Source organism: Mastigoproctus giganteus, chromosome 10 (assembly GCF_048544385.1).
Source record: "Mastigoproctus giganteus isolate SK-2022 chromosome 10, ASM4854438v1, whole genome shotgun sequence".
Taxonomy (NCBI): domain Eukaryota; kingdom Metazoa; phylum Arthropoda; class Arachnida; order Uropygi; family Thelyphonidae; genus Mastigoproctus; species Mastigoproctus giganteus.
Genome location: NC_143584.1, coordinates 155,092,218 through 155,108,442, shown reverse-complemented (window position 1 = coordinate 155,108,442; position 16,225 = coordinate 155,092,218). Strand labels below are relative to the sequence as shown.

Here is a 16,225-nt window from a genome sequence, read left to right as displayed (position 1 = left end):
GGGGCTTTCTGATTCTTCATTTTCTTCAACGCATGTTCTACCTCATCAGGAAGGATATCAGGTATGTTGTATGTGTCACTAATTTGCGATCCATCTTCCTCACTGCTGGCATCATCCCCTCACTCCTTGTATAACTTTCTATAGTAGTCTTCTGCTTTTGAATTATGCCTTCTCTGCTATTTATAAGTACACCATCACTATTCTTCAGTTTCAGTATCATTTGTCTTCCTGTATTACTCATGGATGCTGATTTAAATCCTTTGTTTTTCCTTAATGCTTGTTCTACTTTTCTTGTGTTAAAGTTTCTTATGTCCTCTCTGAGTCTCTTTCCAATAGCTTTGCATAACTGAGTATACTCAATTTTCTCCTTGTCAGTGTTTTTGTTGCTCTTCATTTGTGGTCTTCGGTTCATCATGACAAGCGTTTCTTGACTAATTTTTTCTTCTTTGGATTTCTTTTTACCTATAGGTTTCTTGGGCTTTATCACTTACAGAAAGCTGTAATATTTCTCATCGGTTTCTTGTTCCTGAGCAGTCTGCAGAAGCTTAAACCTGTTCTTAAGTTCCAGTACATACTGCTTTTTCTCCTCTTCTGTTATATCAAAGCCCTTTGTATTATTTACTCGAGTCAGTTTTTTCCTTTCTTTTTTTTTATATCTATATCAAGTGTGCATCTTACCAGTCTGTGATCACTTCCAACATTTACCTTGTTCAGGACAGTAACATCATTCATGATATATCTTCTGTTAGTGAGGATGAAGTCTATTTCATTAGTTGTTAATCCATTTGGGCTCTTCCATGTCCACTTCCTGTTCGCCTTTTTCTTGAAAAAAGTGCTCATTACTGACATTCCTCGAGATTCTGAAAATTCCACAAGTCTTTCACCTCTTTCACCAATTCCAAAATTTCCTATAGTTCCCCTTTCTGCGCTGTTTTGTCTCTTTCCAACCTTAGCATTGAAGTCCCCCATAATGATAGTGTAGTGAGTTTTCTGTTTGTCTAGAAGAGTCTCAATTTCAGTGTACATTTCTTCAACCTCTTCATCATCAAGGCCCGACGTTGGTGCATAAATCATTATAACCTTTAGCTTTTATCTCTTAGAAATCCTGAGTAGTAGTCTTGACACCCTTGGTGACATACTTTTGAATTCTAAAATATTGTTTTTTATAATCTTTATGGACCAGAAAGCCAACTCCACCTTAGCTCCTTTCACTGTTTCCATTGGTGTACAGCAGATTTCCACTTGATAAACTTATAAGTGATTCATTTCTCCTTGTTTCAGCCAAACCGATGATATTCCAATTCACATTTTCTAATTCCTTTTCCAGCTCTAATATCCTGTATTCACTGATGTGCAATCTTACGTTGTAACAGGCCAAGTTCAGTTTCTGTGCATGGCAGCCTGGTCATACCAAGAGATTCTTAACACCCTCTGCTTCCACTCTGATCCTCTCGCTGCTGTAGGAGGGGGAGTGAAAGCTGCTGGGGACTGAGGGCCATTTGTTTCATCTTACTGTCATGTGCTGGAGGGTTTGGTTTTTTCCTCTTCACGCTGACCAGGTATCTTGAAGAGGACCACTCTACATGTTCGTTGCCACCTAAGTGACGTAACAGGGCTTACCATCGAGGTGTACATGAGTGAATTTTAGGGAGGCAGGTCAATCGGACTTCTAAATCTTCTGAAATAGAAAGATATTGGATCCATCAGTGTTTTAGACTGAGTTTCTGATAACACACCGAATGCCTGTTCCCCTCTAAGCAATTTTTTAGGGTGGGTAATTTTTCTGATACTGAATATAGGTGAATGAAACATTTTATTTTAAATAATGGTCAGAGTTACTGCATATTATTCCACTTGAGCATTTCTTAAATGTTATAAAAAGTTAAGAAATACTGAATGTTTCAGGCTTGTTTTTGAGGCCTCTTCATTAAAAAGGTCAAAGAAAAAACACTGATTGTAACATAGTATACAGTGATATAACAGGTAGTATAGTGGATCCTTCACATCTATCATTAACTGTTTTTTAAAAGTGTGACAGATAAGGTCATAGTCATAATTGGTTCCAGAGAAGTCAAATGTGAGCTAAGAGTTTGTTTGGATAATAAACACCAATAAAATTAGTTTAATGGTAACTTAATTTAAACATACATATAAGTCCATTTCTTGAAGGGCAAATCACCCTCAATCTACATAACAGGAACTTAAAATCCAGAGGTTGACAGCTACAGATTCTTGGCAGCATCACCTGTATTCTTGAAAAAGGAATACAGAGCTAATTGCATCTTAGCTTTCTTCCACTCACTGGACTCTCCTATAACAACAAAGATCAGTAGAAACCAATCTTTGTTGCTACAAGCAGGGCTGGGAAAAGATGCTGGAACATTGTTCTGGTTTGTCAAACTCATTGGTAATGTCAAGTATAAGCATTACTGCCTTCTGCAGGTATTAGCCTGATGAGTATTACATTTCATAAAATTTTCCATTTCAAGCCCTAGCTAAAAGGAAGATCACTCTGCATTAGAGTACTCATCTACAGCTACTTCACTGCCTCTCATGTTTGAAGAAATCCCTCAAAAAATTGAAGTTCTTGTTTCTTCTCTATATCTTCATCAGGTAACTCCTCTTAGGCCTTGAATTCATTCAACTGAACCAGGTCTTAAGTTTTCAGCATGTAACAACAACATTCAACATCAGTGTTCTAATTCCAAAGGGAACAATCTTTTCCTGCCTTTTTTTTTTTTGTGTGAGTGTCTTCCCTTGAAATCTAGCGAAAATCAGTGATGGCTTCAAGCCATAACTTTCTTCGTGTAGCATTCTTACAATAGGAACTCACTTCACTATATATAACTGTAATATTGCCTACTGCATTTTTGACATTGAAGCATTTTCAACTCCCTTAAAGTGAGATCTTTTTTAAACAGTGACCTCCAAGCATTTAGTGAATGGAATTGGTAGTACAGCTTGAATGAGCAGTCATATTCTGCTCCTTAGGCTGCACGTTTGATTTTGTACTGGAGGAAAGAAGATGGACTTTTTCATCCCATCTTCACCATTCCTTTATTAATTCATCTCATCAAGGTTGCCTGGGCAACCTGAAGCATTATTAACAAACAACACCTTACTCAACTCATTTTTGTAGAAGTAGACCTTCACTGCAGGGCGGAAATGATAGTAGAACTACTCTGAAGTAAGGTCCTAGCAATCCAAACATTCATGTTTGGATTCAAAATCAGAGAAAGCTAAAGTACAGGTGACCCCTGCCAAGCGCAGCTTCACCATGTATGGATTAGCACCTAAGCAGTAGTAATCCACGCGAACCTTGCGCCATACGTGGCCCAAGGTTCGCAGTAGTGTGGGTTATCTGACTAAGCTGTGCTACCTTATTACATAGTATGTAGTTACTCTAATGCGATTGAATTTATAGTGTCATCGATTTCATTCTAAGCGACTTTGTTATCAGAGACAGCTGTTTTGTGGCACTTTGCAGTTTCACGATTAGTCAAAATTTACAAGGCCATAAAAGAGATTCTAAAAGCAGCCAAGTTCCTGAAGGAGAAGATTATGCAGAAGTCCTGACTTTCGTAGGAGTATGAAAATTAAGAGAGGTACTGACAATATTATGGTTTCTTATGTTGACATTAGAAAGATCATGACAAAACAACAACAACAGACAAAAATTACAGATTTTATAAGTAAGTCAACTTCAAACGCATGTTCACCTTCTGAATGTTTCTTCATATGTGTTGGTAAGTCATGGTCAATTAAAAGTTTTATTTCATCATTTTACTCTTTCAGCATGCAGTTTTATTTTAAATTTAGGTAGGAATTCATTTTGATTCCTACCTAAATTTGGTTGAAATTCTTGGCTGAAACAAGAAGAAGAAATGAATCACTTATAAGTTTATCAAGTGGAAATCTGCTGTACACCAATGGAAATAGTGAAAGGAGTGAAGGTGGAGTTTGGTTTCTGGTCCATAAAGATTTTAAAAACAACATTTTGGAATTCAAAAGTACATCACCAAGGGTGTCAAGACTAATACTCAAGATTTCTAACAGGTACAAGCTAAAGATTATAATGATTTATGCACCAACATCGAGGCATGATGATGAAGAGGTTGAAGAAATGTACACTGAAATTGAGAGTCTTCTAGATGAGCAGAAAACCCACTACACTATTATTATGGGAGACTTCAATGCTAAGGTTGGAAAAAGACAAAACAGCACAGAAAGGGGATATAGGAAATTTTGGAATGGGTGAAAGAAATGAAAGAGGTGAAAGACTTGTGGAATTTGCAGAATCTCAAGGACTGTCAGTAATGAACACTTTTTTCAAGAAAAGGGTGAACAGAAAGTGGACATGGAAGAGTCCAAATGGATTAACTACTAATGAAATCGACTTCAACCTCACTAACAGAAGATATATTGTGAATGATGTTACCGTCCTGAATAAGGTAAATGTTGGAAGTGATCACAGAATGGCAAGATGTACACTTGATATAGATGTAGGAAAGGAAAGGAAAAAACTGACTCGAGGAAATAATACAAAGGTCTTTGAGATAACAGAAGAGGAGAAAAAGCAGTATGTACTGGAACTTAAGAACAAGTTCGAGCTTCTGCAGACTGCTCAGGACCAAGATATCGACGAGGAATATTACAACTTTTTGAAAGTGATAAAGCCCATGAAACCTATAGGGAAAAAGAAATCCAAAGAAGAAAAAATTAGTCAAGAAACACTTGTCATGATGAACCGAAGACGACAAATGAAAAGCAAGAAAAACACTGACAGGAAGAAAATTGAGTATACTGAGTTATGCAAAGCCATTAGAAAGAGACTCAGAGAGGACATAAGAAGATTTAACACAAGAAAAGTAGAACAAGCATTAAGGGAAAACAAAGGATTTAAATCAGCAGCCATGAGCAGTAATACAGAAAGACAAATGATACTGAAACTGAAGAATAGTGATGGTGTACTTATAAATAGCAGAGAAGGCATAATTCAAAAGCAGAAGACTACTATAGAAAGTTATACAAGGAGTGAGGGGATGATGCCAGCAGTGAGGAAGATGGATCGCAAATTAGTGACACATACAACATACCTGATATCCTTCCTGATGAGGTAGAACATGCGTTGAAGAAAATGAAGAATCAGAAAGCCCCGGGGAAGATGAAGTTACTGTAGAGTTGTTAAAATTGGGAGGAAGAGACATGACAAAAAAACTGGTAAGACTCTTCTCAAAATGCATTAGAAAAAGTGTGATGTCTAATGAGTGGAATAATGTAATCATAGTTTTGCTGCATAAGAAAGGAGATAAATCAGAAATTGGAAATTATAGACCAATTAGCTTGTTATCCACATCTACAAGTTGTTCACAAGGGTCATTACTAACAGATTAGAAAGAATATTTGATGAGAATCAACTGAAAGAGCAAACTGGCTTTAGGACAGGATTCTCAACTATGGATCACCTTCACGTAATATCACAGCTAATGGAGAAAGCAAATGAATATAAAACACCATTATGCCTGGCATTTGTGGATTATGAAAAGGCATTTAACTCCATACAGCATAAGGCAATGTTTCGGGCACTGGAAAGACAAGGCATCCCCATATATTATGATTTTGAAGAAAATATATGAGAGTGCTACCTCCTTTATTAGACTAGACAAAGACAGTAGGAAATTTAAAATTGAGAAAGGAGTTCGACAAGGAGACAATATCTCCGAAGCTGTTTACTGCTGCCCTTGAGGAAGCTTTCAGAAGATTAGACTGGTCGCAGAAAGGAGTCAATGTGCATGGAGAGTACCTAAACCATTTACAATTTACAGATGACATTGTGGTCATAAGCCACGATCCCAAAGAATTAGAGGAAAATCTTAATCATTTATGCAGAGTTAGTAAGGATTTTGGACTAAAGATGAATATAGCTAAAACAAAAGTAATGATGAACAAGTATGCCACAGAAAGGGAAATAATGATTGAAGGAGTAGTAATTGAAAAGGTGGAGTTATATACTTATCTGGGACAAGTTATTAGCTGTAATAATGATAAATGGCTGGAAGTCAAGAGAAGAATAAATTTTGGATGGATAGCATTCAGGAAATATAGTCACATACTGAAGAGCAATATCCCAGTTTGTCTGAAACGTAAAATAATGAACCAATGTATACTCCCCACCATGACTTATGGAAGTGAAACTTGGGCACTCACCAAATGAATGGAAGAGAAGCTGAGAAGTACACAGCGAAGAATGGAACGAATCATATTGGGAATCAGACTGTTAGATAAGAAGAGAAACACATGGATTAGGCAGCAAACTCAAGTAAAAGACATTCTTATCAAAACTAAAGAACTAAAATGGTCGAAGACATGATGACAGATGGACTAAGAAAATAACAGAATGGTATCCAAGAGGAGCTAGAAGAAAACCTGGAAGACAAAGGCGGAGATGGATAGATGAAATTCATGAGTTTGTGGGTAGTAAATGGATGGCCAATGCTCAAAACAGAAGGAACTGGAAAGTTGCTGGAGAGGCCTTCATCCTGCAGTGGATTGAAAATGGCTGATGATGATCATCATCATTCCGATTCCATAAGAGAAGCGTATACCCGATTAAGTTTCTGTTGTTCCCATAATTTAGTTTTGATTTTTTTGATCTTTAGTTTTCTTTCATTGTGTTTTATTTTAACATAGCAGTCCTTTACATTTATGTTAGGGTCACGAACTTGCTGTCACTCAATTGGATCAATGGAATGATAGATGAGAAATTATGGAGGAAGTCAGTCTCGCCATTCATTTTTGAAACCACCATTACAGCAAAAATTAGCATTGAAAAAATATTACTTCCATATATTTTATGATGATTTTAGTTGGAATACATTTTAAATTATAAAGTTAATTTCTTTTAAAAATAAATTGTAAACTGTAACACAGAGTATGGTTTTAATTTCCTACATAAAAAGTTTCAGAACCCAAACCCCATTTTTCCGAAAAACGCAGAATCGGCGTGTGCAGGTATTGGTTGAAATGTAATACCCAGCCTGGTGGGGGGGGGGGTCACCTGTATTATAAAACTCTTGGTAAATAAGTGGTTGATGAGAAATCCCAATGCACTGCATCCCAGAGGTCACTTTAATCTTAGATGGCTTATAACTAAGCAAGCTCTTCTCTTCCTTTGTGATGAATGTTCTGTCAGGCATCTTCTTCCAGAACAGCCCATTTCACTGACATTGAAGACTTGCTTAGAATTGTTTAAGTTCTTCAATAATTTATGCAGACTTGTGGATGTAACTTCCTACTGATTATTATTATTAAATTACAGTTGCTCAGAGCGAAACGGATACAAAAAGAGATTGTGACAAGTTTAATAATAGGAAAATATACATATATACCAATCTAATATATGTATATTTTCCTATTATTAAACTTGTCACAATCTATTTTTGTATCCGTTTCGCTCTGAGTAACTGTAATTTAATAATAATAATGAATCCAGAGTGCACAGGCCTCTTTAATCATATTCCTACTGATTGGGTATCAGTGCTCAGTGACACACAACTAAGTGAATTAGTATTAGTATAAGACAAAATAATGCAAGGAAGCAAGATTGTAGTCTCAGCCATAAAAAAATAAAAATAAGTGAAAAATTAGTTTACCCATCACTTCTAATAATTACTCCAATCCTTCCTTAAATTTATTCAAGTTACCCACTTCCTCAAAACCAGGTGGAAGTTTATGCTGACAATTAACAACACTGGTTGAAGGAAAATTTCTGCATATCTATCTTGCCATCCTTTCTTATACAATCACGACCCTTTTTGTGTGTGTGGTCTGAAAAAGAGTAAGGACGAACTCTGCATTGCTTACTTCAATTAGGTCTTATTGCAGATGCTATTTCCAGACACTGAAATTTATAGAACAAGTCCTTGGTAAGAGTGTCTCCATGTAACCCAACATCTTACACTTCTCTGCACTTGTTGCAAATGATCTAATTCAGGATGTGGCTTAATCATTGCCCTATAAAATGAGCTAGTCACCCTTTTTGTCCCTTCTGGCAAAATTTCTGTATAACATTGACAGAACCCAATGAGCTGTCCTAAGCAACCTGTCTTCACTTCTCAGTAAACATCATGTTAGACTCTACAATAACTGCTGTGTGTTTTTCATTCTGTACTACTTTGAGTTTGGAACCACTCAAATGGCATGTTATTCTGGAATCACTGCTAATCAAATGCAGTACCACACATTTTTAAATCCTATGTCTGCTGAAGTAGCATATCAAGATCACTGACTACTGTCATTAACCACCTTGCTTATCTTTGTATTATTAGTAAACTTAGACATTAAACCTGATATGTATACATGAAGAAGATATGAAGTTTTCTGAACAATGAAGACAGGCTGCAAGAGCAGGTCATGGGGTTTTGTCAATGATATACAGGAATATTTTGCTAGTAGGGAAAAGGAGGTGATTATCCCTTTGTATAAGGCAATAGTCAAGCCACACCTTGAGTACTGCGTACAGGTCTGGAGGCCACATTTTAGGAAGTATCTAGAGTTGTTGAGCATATACAGAGAAGGGCAACAAAGATTGGAGATGGAATGAAGCGGTCCTCTTACCAAGAAAGGCTTAAGTTCTGCAAATTGCAGCATCTGGAGACTAGGCACCTGCGAGGTGACCTGACTGAGGTGTATAAGGCCTTGAGCAAGGCCTTATTCTTCTGCTTGCTCAGATTATTACGATCCTGATGGAGCATAAATTCAAATTGAGGAAAGGCAGTTGTAGAATAGATGTATGGAAATTTGCCTTTAGCCAACGGGTGGTTAATTGCTGGAACAAACTTCCATCTGTTGTCGTTGTGGAAGTTGATAGCTTAAATGAATTCAAGGAGGAACTGGATAAACTTTTAGAGGGAATGGATGTGTAAAATTGGTTTTTTTTTTGGCTGACGCTACATAAGCTCATACGCTTGCTTCCTTGCATCACATGCCTCCATTACTATTACTACGTCAATATCATTAATAAGCATCAAAAACAAGTAAGTCCAACACTGAGCCCTGTGAGATCCCATGCTAAACAATCAACAAAGAGCAGTGGCCATTATAACCACTCTGTGCTTCTACCACTCAGCCATCTACTTATCTATTGCTGCAAACCTGCATACAATGCCACACTATTCCAATTTATACAACTGTCATTCATGTGGAACAATATTGAAAATGTTACCGAAAGCTAAATATATGATGTAAAATTAATTTTTGTGTCCACTTGCTTGAAACTACCTCATAACAGCTAATCAGGTTGATAAGATAAGATCCCAGCTTAACAAATTTATACTGTGATTGCTACTTAACTGTGCATCCATGAAGATAATCCTGCATTACTTCTTTAACCACTATTTTCCGACTAACCTGACTACTATTTTCCGACTAACCTGACTCCACTATCAACAGAGAGAAGTCAAGCTTATGGTTTGTAATTACTCACTTCACCCTTTGATCTCCTACTGTGAACAGGAAAGACATTACATCTCCAGTCTGTAGAGACATCCCCTAAATTCAACGACTCTCTCATAATTAAAAGGTTGCTTACCTTGTTTCCTGTAGTATTAACTATTTTTTGTCCAGTTTCTTTTCTTTCTTTCTTTTTTTTTTTTTTTTTATGAAAACCCCAAACACGAAAGGTATCAAAACTTATAGTACTTAGTACCGTGCATGAGTTGAAAGAGAAGTATGGGGGGGGGGGGGATGCCGGAAACTTTGCTCTAGAGACTAAACATGGGTTTCACCACTTCAAGCCTCCAATAAGCAAAGTGGTGGTATTGCACCGGTTGATGAGAGTCATATTACAAAATCATACAATTCCCAGTTAGAATTAGGTGGACTTCTGGTATCCACATCCAAAAATCATTTTCATATGTGAATGTTGATGCAAAATATTTATTCAGTTTGTCAGAAACCTATATAGGATCATCAATAGTTATGTTATTTCTATGAACCAATGCAATTCATTCCTTTTCTTCTGGTTTTAACTAGAAGGAAAAGAATTAACTGTATTGGCTCCTTAGATATACAGTAAGACCCCCGTATCCGTAGGGGATACGTTCCAAGAATGGCTGAAGCCGCACACACATATAAGCAAACACCTGCTGATCCCACATATGTGATTTTCTTGTACATACATACATATAATAAAGTTTAATTGATAAACCAGAAATCATAAAATTCAAGTAATAACTAGAATAGGTATAAACATTTATTTTGCAAATCGTAAATAAGTGACAAGAACTGGTGTTATAAGTTGTCATTGGGAGATTAGTGTACCTATTATCTTGCAACCCCCCCCTCACTGTCTTCACACCTACCGCTCAAAAAAAAAAAAAAAAGAGAGAGAGAGAGACAAATGTTTAGTTTGTTTTAATGCGTTTCGTCAATTGTGTTCTGTTGCACCACAAAAGGACAAATTTTGGCAGTTATGTTTTTTATTTATGTCAGGGATGTCGGAATTTTTTTTTTTTTTTTTTTTTTAGAAATCGTGAGAATGATAGGCAAACTCAAGAGTTGTGCTTTCAAATTAAACAAAAACTTGAAATTATTCAAAAGTTTGAAAACGATGCATCTGTTAAATCTCTAAAGAACCATTATAATTAGGGCTTACAATACCGGTCAAAATCTTAATACCGGTATTTCGGTATTTTTAATTTATGAAACCGAGATACCGGTATTTCAAAAACACATTTTTCTCAATAAATTTTGATGACAATTAGGTGCAATAAAATAAGGAAAAAAACAAGTACTGTAATTCATGTTTTAAATTACTTTTATTGCAATAATAAATATTCAGAAAAAAATCATTAAAATACAGTTATTCTAAAAACAAAAAAATACATATTGTTACTGGAAAGTTTAGTTATGTTTAAGCATCCACACTACCTGTCCGAATAAAGTGAGTTCTTAAGAAACATAAGCAATCAATAGTATGATCGTTTAAAATGGATCTAATTTTGGTACATACAGTATTTGATTAGTGGCAGAAAATGCCCTTTCGAATTCTATTCTGGTACTATTGTACTGAGATAATCATAGATGATCTCAGTCCACGTTTTCTAGGCTTTGAACTTTTTTAGCAAAATAGTTAAAGTATTTCATTAATTTCCAACTCAAGTTCATCTTTTAAAATCTCATTGGAGTCAGGCAATTTCTTATTTGGAAAGAATTTGCGAAACACTGATGTTCTGTTCCATGTTAGTCTTCCATGGTTGAATTATGTTCATCATTTTCTGAAGGAGAAAGACGTTTTATTAAGCGAAGTATAATTTTCACTATAGTATCTTTACTGAGTCTGGGAGAGAGCAAAGAGTGGGGATAAGGAATAAAGAAGGGAGCAAAGAGTGCAGTTAAGGAATTATTCACATATATAAATGCAAAGAACAGGACAAATCAGATTGGACCCTTATGTAATGGACGTGAGATAGTATTAGATAACATAGCTGAAGTTGCAGATGAACTCAACAGTTACTTTGCATCGATATTTACATAAAAAAAGCCTTTGTGTCAATGAGATATTATGGAAGTGAAGTTCAAAAAAATATAATTAATGATGTTGAAATTTCAAATGAGAACTTTCGCACCTACAGGCGAGTAAGGCTCCTGTGGTTGATGGCATATACCTTATAATCTTAAAGGCAAGTTATTAGGCGGCAAGTGAGTGCATTGAACCATTAAAGCTAGTTATGAGAACATCACTGGACTAAGGAGAGATTCTGTTGGATTGGTGTAAATTGGAACACAAAGGCGGTTCTAGGAGTGTAACAGGAAATTACCGACCGGCCAGTCTAACTTCAATAGTAGGAAAAAATCATGGAGGCAATGATCAAGAGTGGAATTCAGGATAATTTAGATGGAAACGGAATTCTGTAGAATACACAGAATGGTTTTGTAAAGAGAAAATCATGTTTAATTAATTTGGTTAGCTATTTTGACAGGGTCACTCAAGAGCTGGACTTTGGGAATAATTTCGACATTGTTTATTTGCATTTCAGCAAAGCATTTGACTCAGTCCCACACGAGTGGTTACTTTATAAGTTGGAGCAGGCTGGAATCATAGGTAAAATCTTTAGATGGATAGCACAATGGCTTGAGGGCACCAGGCAGATGATTGTGATAAATGGTTATTCCTCAGATTGGGTTAATGTAAGAAGTGGAGTTCCCCAAGGATCGGTATTGGGACCACTGTTGTTTTTGATTATCTTAAATGACATCTATGAAGGAGTGGAGGGCGTGAGGTCTAAACTTGCAGATGATGTAAAGATCAGTAGAGTAGTTAATGATTGCCGCTAAGCAGAGCTTCTTCAGAGTGACCTAGATAGATTTCTGGGATGGTCAGAAAATTGGCAGCTGTGCTTTAATTCAGCAAAATGCAAGGTCTTACACCTGGGGAACAGCAACCCCAAAATAACTTATACACTTGGTGGAGTTGAACTAAAGTCAGTAGTGGAGGAATGGGTCTTAGGAGTTACGATATGGCCAGACATGAAGTTGTCCGAGAATTGTGGACAGGTTGCAATGTTGCATGGTGTTCTATCGATGATTTATCGAACATTTGCTAGTAGAGATAACGACATCATAATCACATAAAGGTGATTTTATAACCTTTATGTTATTAAATTTAAACAATTATAAAAAATATTTTTTTAAAAATTATTACTGAAAAACCGGTATTTTTTGTATCAATACCGGAAAAAAATGACTGGGATTGTAAGCCCTAATTATAATGTTGGTGACCAAACCATACATGACATTGAAAAAAATAAAGGGAAGAATCGTATTGGACATGTTTAGTTTTTTTATTTTTTTTTTTCGTGGTTAACCGCGGGTAACTGAATCAGCAGATACCAAATCAGTGGATACAGGGGCACAACTGTAATTAGTATTAGTAAAGACAAAAAAAAAGTGTATAACTACATCTGCTCTTATCATACTCTTCCCACCCTCAGAAAGTATTGATCCAGTTTTTGCTTAAATTTAAATGGTCAACCTTGATTTAAATTGTCATTAAATTGACAAAGAGGCACATTGTTTTGAAAGCTACTTACCTTGTGTGCATTTATTTATTTTATTGCTTTTATTCAGTTATATATTTTATCACTTTTATCCCTCTTCTTGTACAATAGCCTATTTTTATTATACTAATTTTTATTTGTATTAATTTATTTTAATAAACTTCTCTTATTTATCTGTTCATCAGTCAATGCAGTATTATTTCAATAGGATCTGTAAACTTACAGGTCTGTAATTACAGATCTGTAAGATTGGTTTCTGTGTCAAGAAAAATAATGGAGTCAAAGGTTAAAGAAGTAATGCAAAGTCATCAAAACAGGAATTTTTTTATTATAAGGCAATTACATCATGAATTTTTTTAAGGAGGAATCACAGCTGACAAATCTGATTAGCTACTATGAGACTGTCATAAAAGGACTGGAAGCAAAGAATAATTCTGTATCATGTACTTAGATTTCAGTAAAGCCTTTGGTACCAATCTCATGAAAGATTGTATAACTGGAACAATATGGAATTAGAGGCAGGTTACTACCATAGATAAAGGAATGGTGAAGTGGTAAGGAACAGTGTATTCATAAATGGCCACTACTCGTCATGTATTAATGTTATGAGTAAAATATCTAACATCAACATCACAATACAATACGTCATGACGTTGATGTAAATATTTTAAGTTAATGTCTAAGTTTGTTAATGATACAAAAGATGGGCAAGGTAGTATATGAAATTAATCAAGGTATGTCACTTCAAGATGACCATTACCTTAGATCTGATTATGATCAACTACTTAGCCTCATTTTCTGCTTAGAGTCAAATGGTGATTATCAAAAGGGTTCCATTCGTAAAAACAATACCTACTGAAATTGCCTACAAATACAGGTCAACCGTCACTAATCTGGCAGCGTTGGAACCTGTGGGGTGCCAGATTAGTGAGTTTGCCAGATCACCGGTGGTTATTTTAGCACATACAGTTTGCCCAACAGCTAACCACCTCCTCCTACTTTTAACACGTTGACTGCCAAGCCAGTTTAAGAAAAAATTCCCCAGGGGCCAAAAAATATTTAGCAAATAATTTGATCAGTAATTCTAAAATAAATATTGTAATGTTAGTGTTGTCGTTTTAAAAAAAAAAAGAGACTTTTTATGTCGCCGACATGGCCCAGTAGTTACTTTATTTCTTGAGAAGCTGTGTCCGCCACATACGTGTGATGCTATTATGGCATACATATGAGGGCTGTTTGTGATTAGTTTATTGCACGCACGACGAGTGCTGCAATAAAACTAAATGCGATAAAATAAACTCTCAACCAACGCAATAAGTTTGTCAGTATTGTTAGAGATTTTGTGAAAACAAGTTCGTTAGTGTGCTGTATTATCCATCATATTGTGTTGTGTTTTTCCGCAAGTTTGTACAAGTGTGTTGTAAAAAAAAAAATCTAAAAAGGAATGGCTAAAAGAAAATTAGTAAAATAAGAGGAACTGAGAGAAATTGCTGGAATTTACAATTAAGCAGAGTTAAACTTCTCACAGACACGCTCTGTCGAGTTTTCAGAATTTCAACTTTATCTGTTATGGACAATGTGCAGCGTTTGTGCTTTACACCATGAGATGCACTTCCTTTATGCATTGGAACCATGGCTGGGGCTAAATGTGAGCAGGTTATAATAATAATAAATGCAGAAAAACAAGTGGGAATGGCTTGCCAGTGTTTACGAATTCACGCCAACAGCTGATGCTGCAACCAACACCACCAAAACAGTAGCGGCAGGTCGGTGCACTGACTCAGGAAATTTGAAATTACGTTCATGGAAATTATGTTCGAATTAGCGGTGGAACCGGATTACCGGTGGCCAGATTAGTGAATGAACTAGAGTATTCTAGGTTTATTACAGGTTGACAATAAGGAACCAACAGAAGAGAGTGATCATGGAGTGCTTCAATGGATGAAGATAAATGACATTTTGGCTCTTAAAGAGTAGGTTTTCAGGAAAATGGACTATGACAGTCCACTTGCTATATGGTCTCCATCAACTGGGAGATAGTATGGAAAAGACAAAATAACTTTAAAGCCATAATAATGGAAGTCACAAATGTTAACGTTGCTGTAATTGTTACACCTGTATAAATATTCTGGTTCTGGATGCAGAAAATGCAGTTGGCTTTAAAGATGTGGATTTTCCTATTATTACTATGTTTGATCTTTATAAATTTATTTTTTATAATTTAAATTACCAATTTCAAAAAGGTGAGATACTCTTTCAAAGAAGATTTAAGGTGATGTAAAAACCTTTTGAACTCTAAAATAAGAAATATGTACAGAGATAAATCTATAATTCTGTCTCCCCCAAACAACTATGCCAAATTAATGTCAGTCCTTTGCCTCTCCAGTTCCTCCTCACTTGGTGGTAAACCTGGCAGAACGGTAGTTTTGTCACTGACTGCCAGTGGTGAAATTACCACACACTAAGGTAAAGTGAGATTTAAGTGTGAATTATACATGAAAGATCACTTTTCACTATATTAAAAAAATAGCTTATTTGACTGTTAGGTTAACAGCAGGGATTATATAAATTAAGATTAATTCAACTACTTTTATAAGCAGTTAATTTAATTGTTTAAAAAATATTAATTTATTATTAACAACAACAAAGAGAAAATAATAATCATTAACAACTTAACACATTAATGACTAGACTTACAGAAGCCTGAATTTCTTTGGCACGCTTTTCCTGCTCTCTTATCCGCTGCCCACATTGTTCAACTTGAACTGCCAATGATTTCCTCCTATATAATAATTTATATTATTTATATTACACATTCATAAAGAATGCCCACAATATTCAGTAAACGTGGGGGGGGGTAATGGTATTAGGAGTAATAAATACCAATCAAAGAATTAATCAAACAGAGGCACATATGATATGTACATATAAATCATGTCACTGTAAAAACCTGTCAACAGAAAACAGTTACCAGCATGGAGCTGAAATTCAGAATAGAAAACAAAAATGTGGAAATGAAAAGCAAGGAAAGAAAAATTTTTCGAAAAGGACCACCAGGATAAAATTGGCAGTCAATATGATATAATAAGTGTTTCTGATATGAGAGTTCAAGGGCATAACTAAATCATACAGATACACTAAATAAATTAAGTAAAACACTTCACTGC

General features: G+C 35.6%; 1 protein-coding gene across 1 annotated transcript in view; it reads right to left on the bottom strand.

The window, feature by feature from the left end:
* The window catches only part of LOC150079399 (uncharacterized), a 285,562-nt gene that overhangs the window by 105,307 nt on the left and 164,030 nt on the right, over positions 1–16,225 (bottom strand). Inside the window, exon 11 of the mRNA XM_090382711.1 lies at positions 15,756–15,840. Coding sequence (XP_090238837.1) covers positions 15,756–15,840 — 85 coding nt within the window. The remainder of the gene's footprint in view (positions 1–15,755; positions 15,841–16,225) is intronic.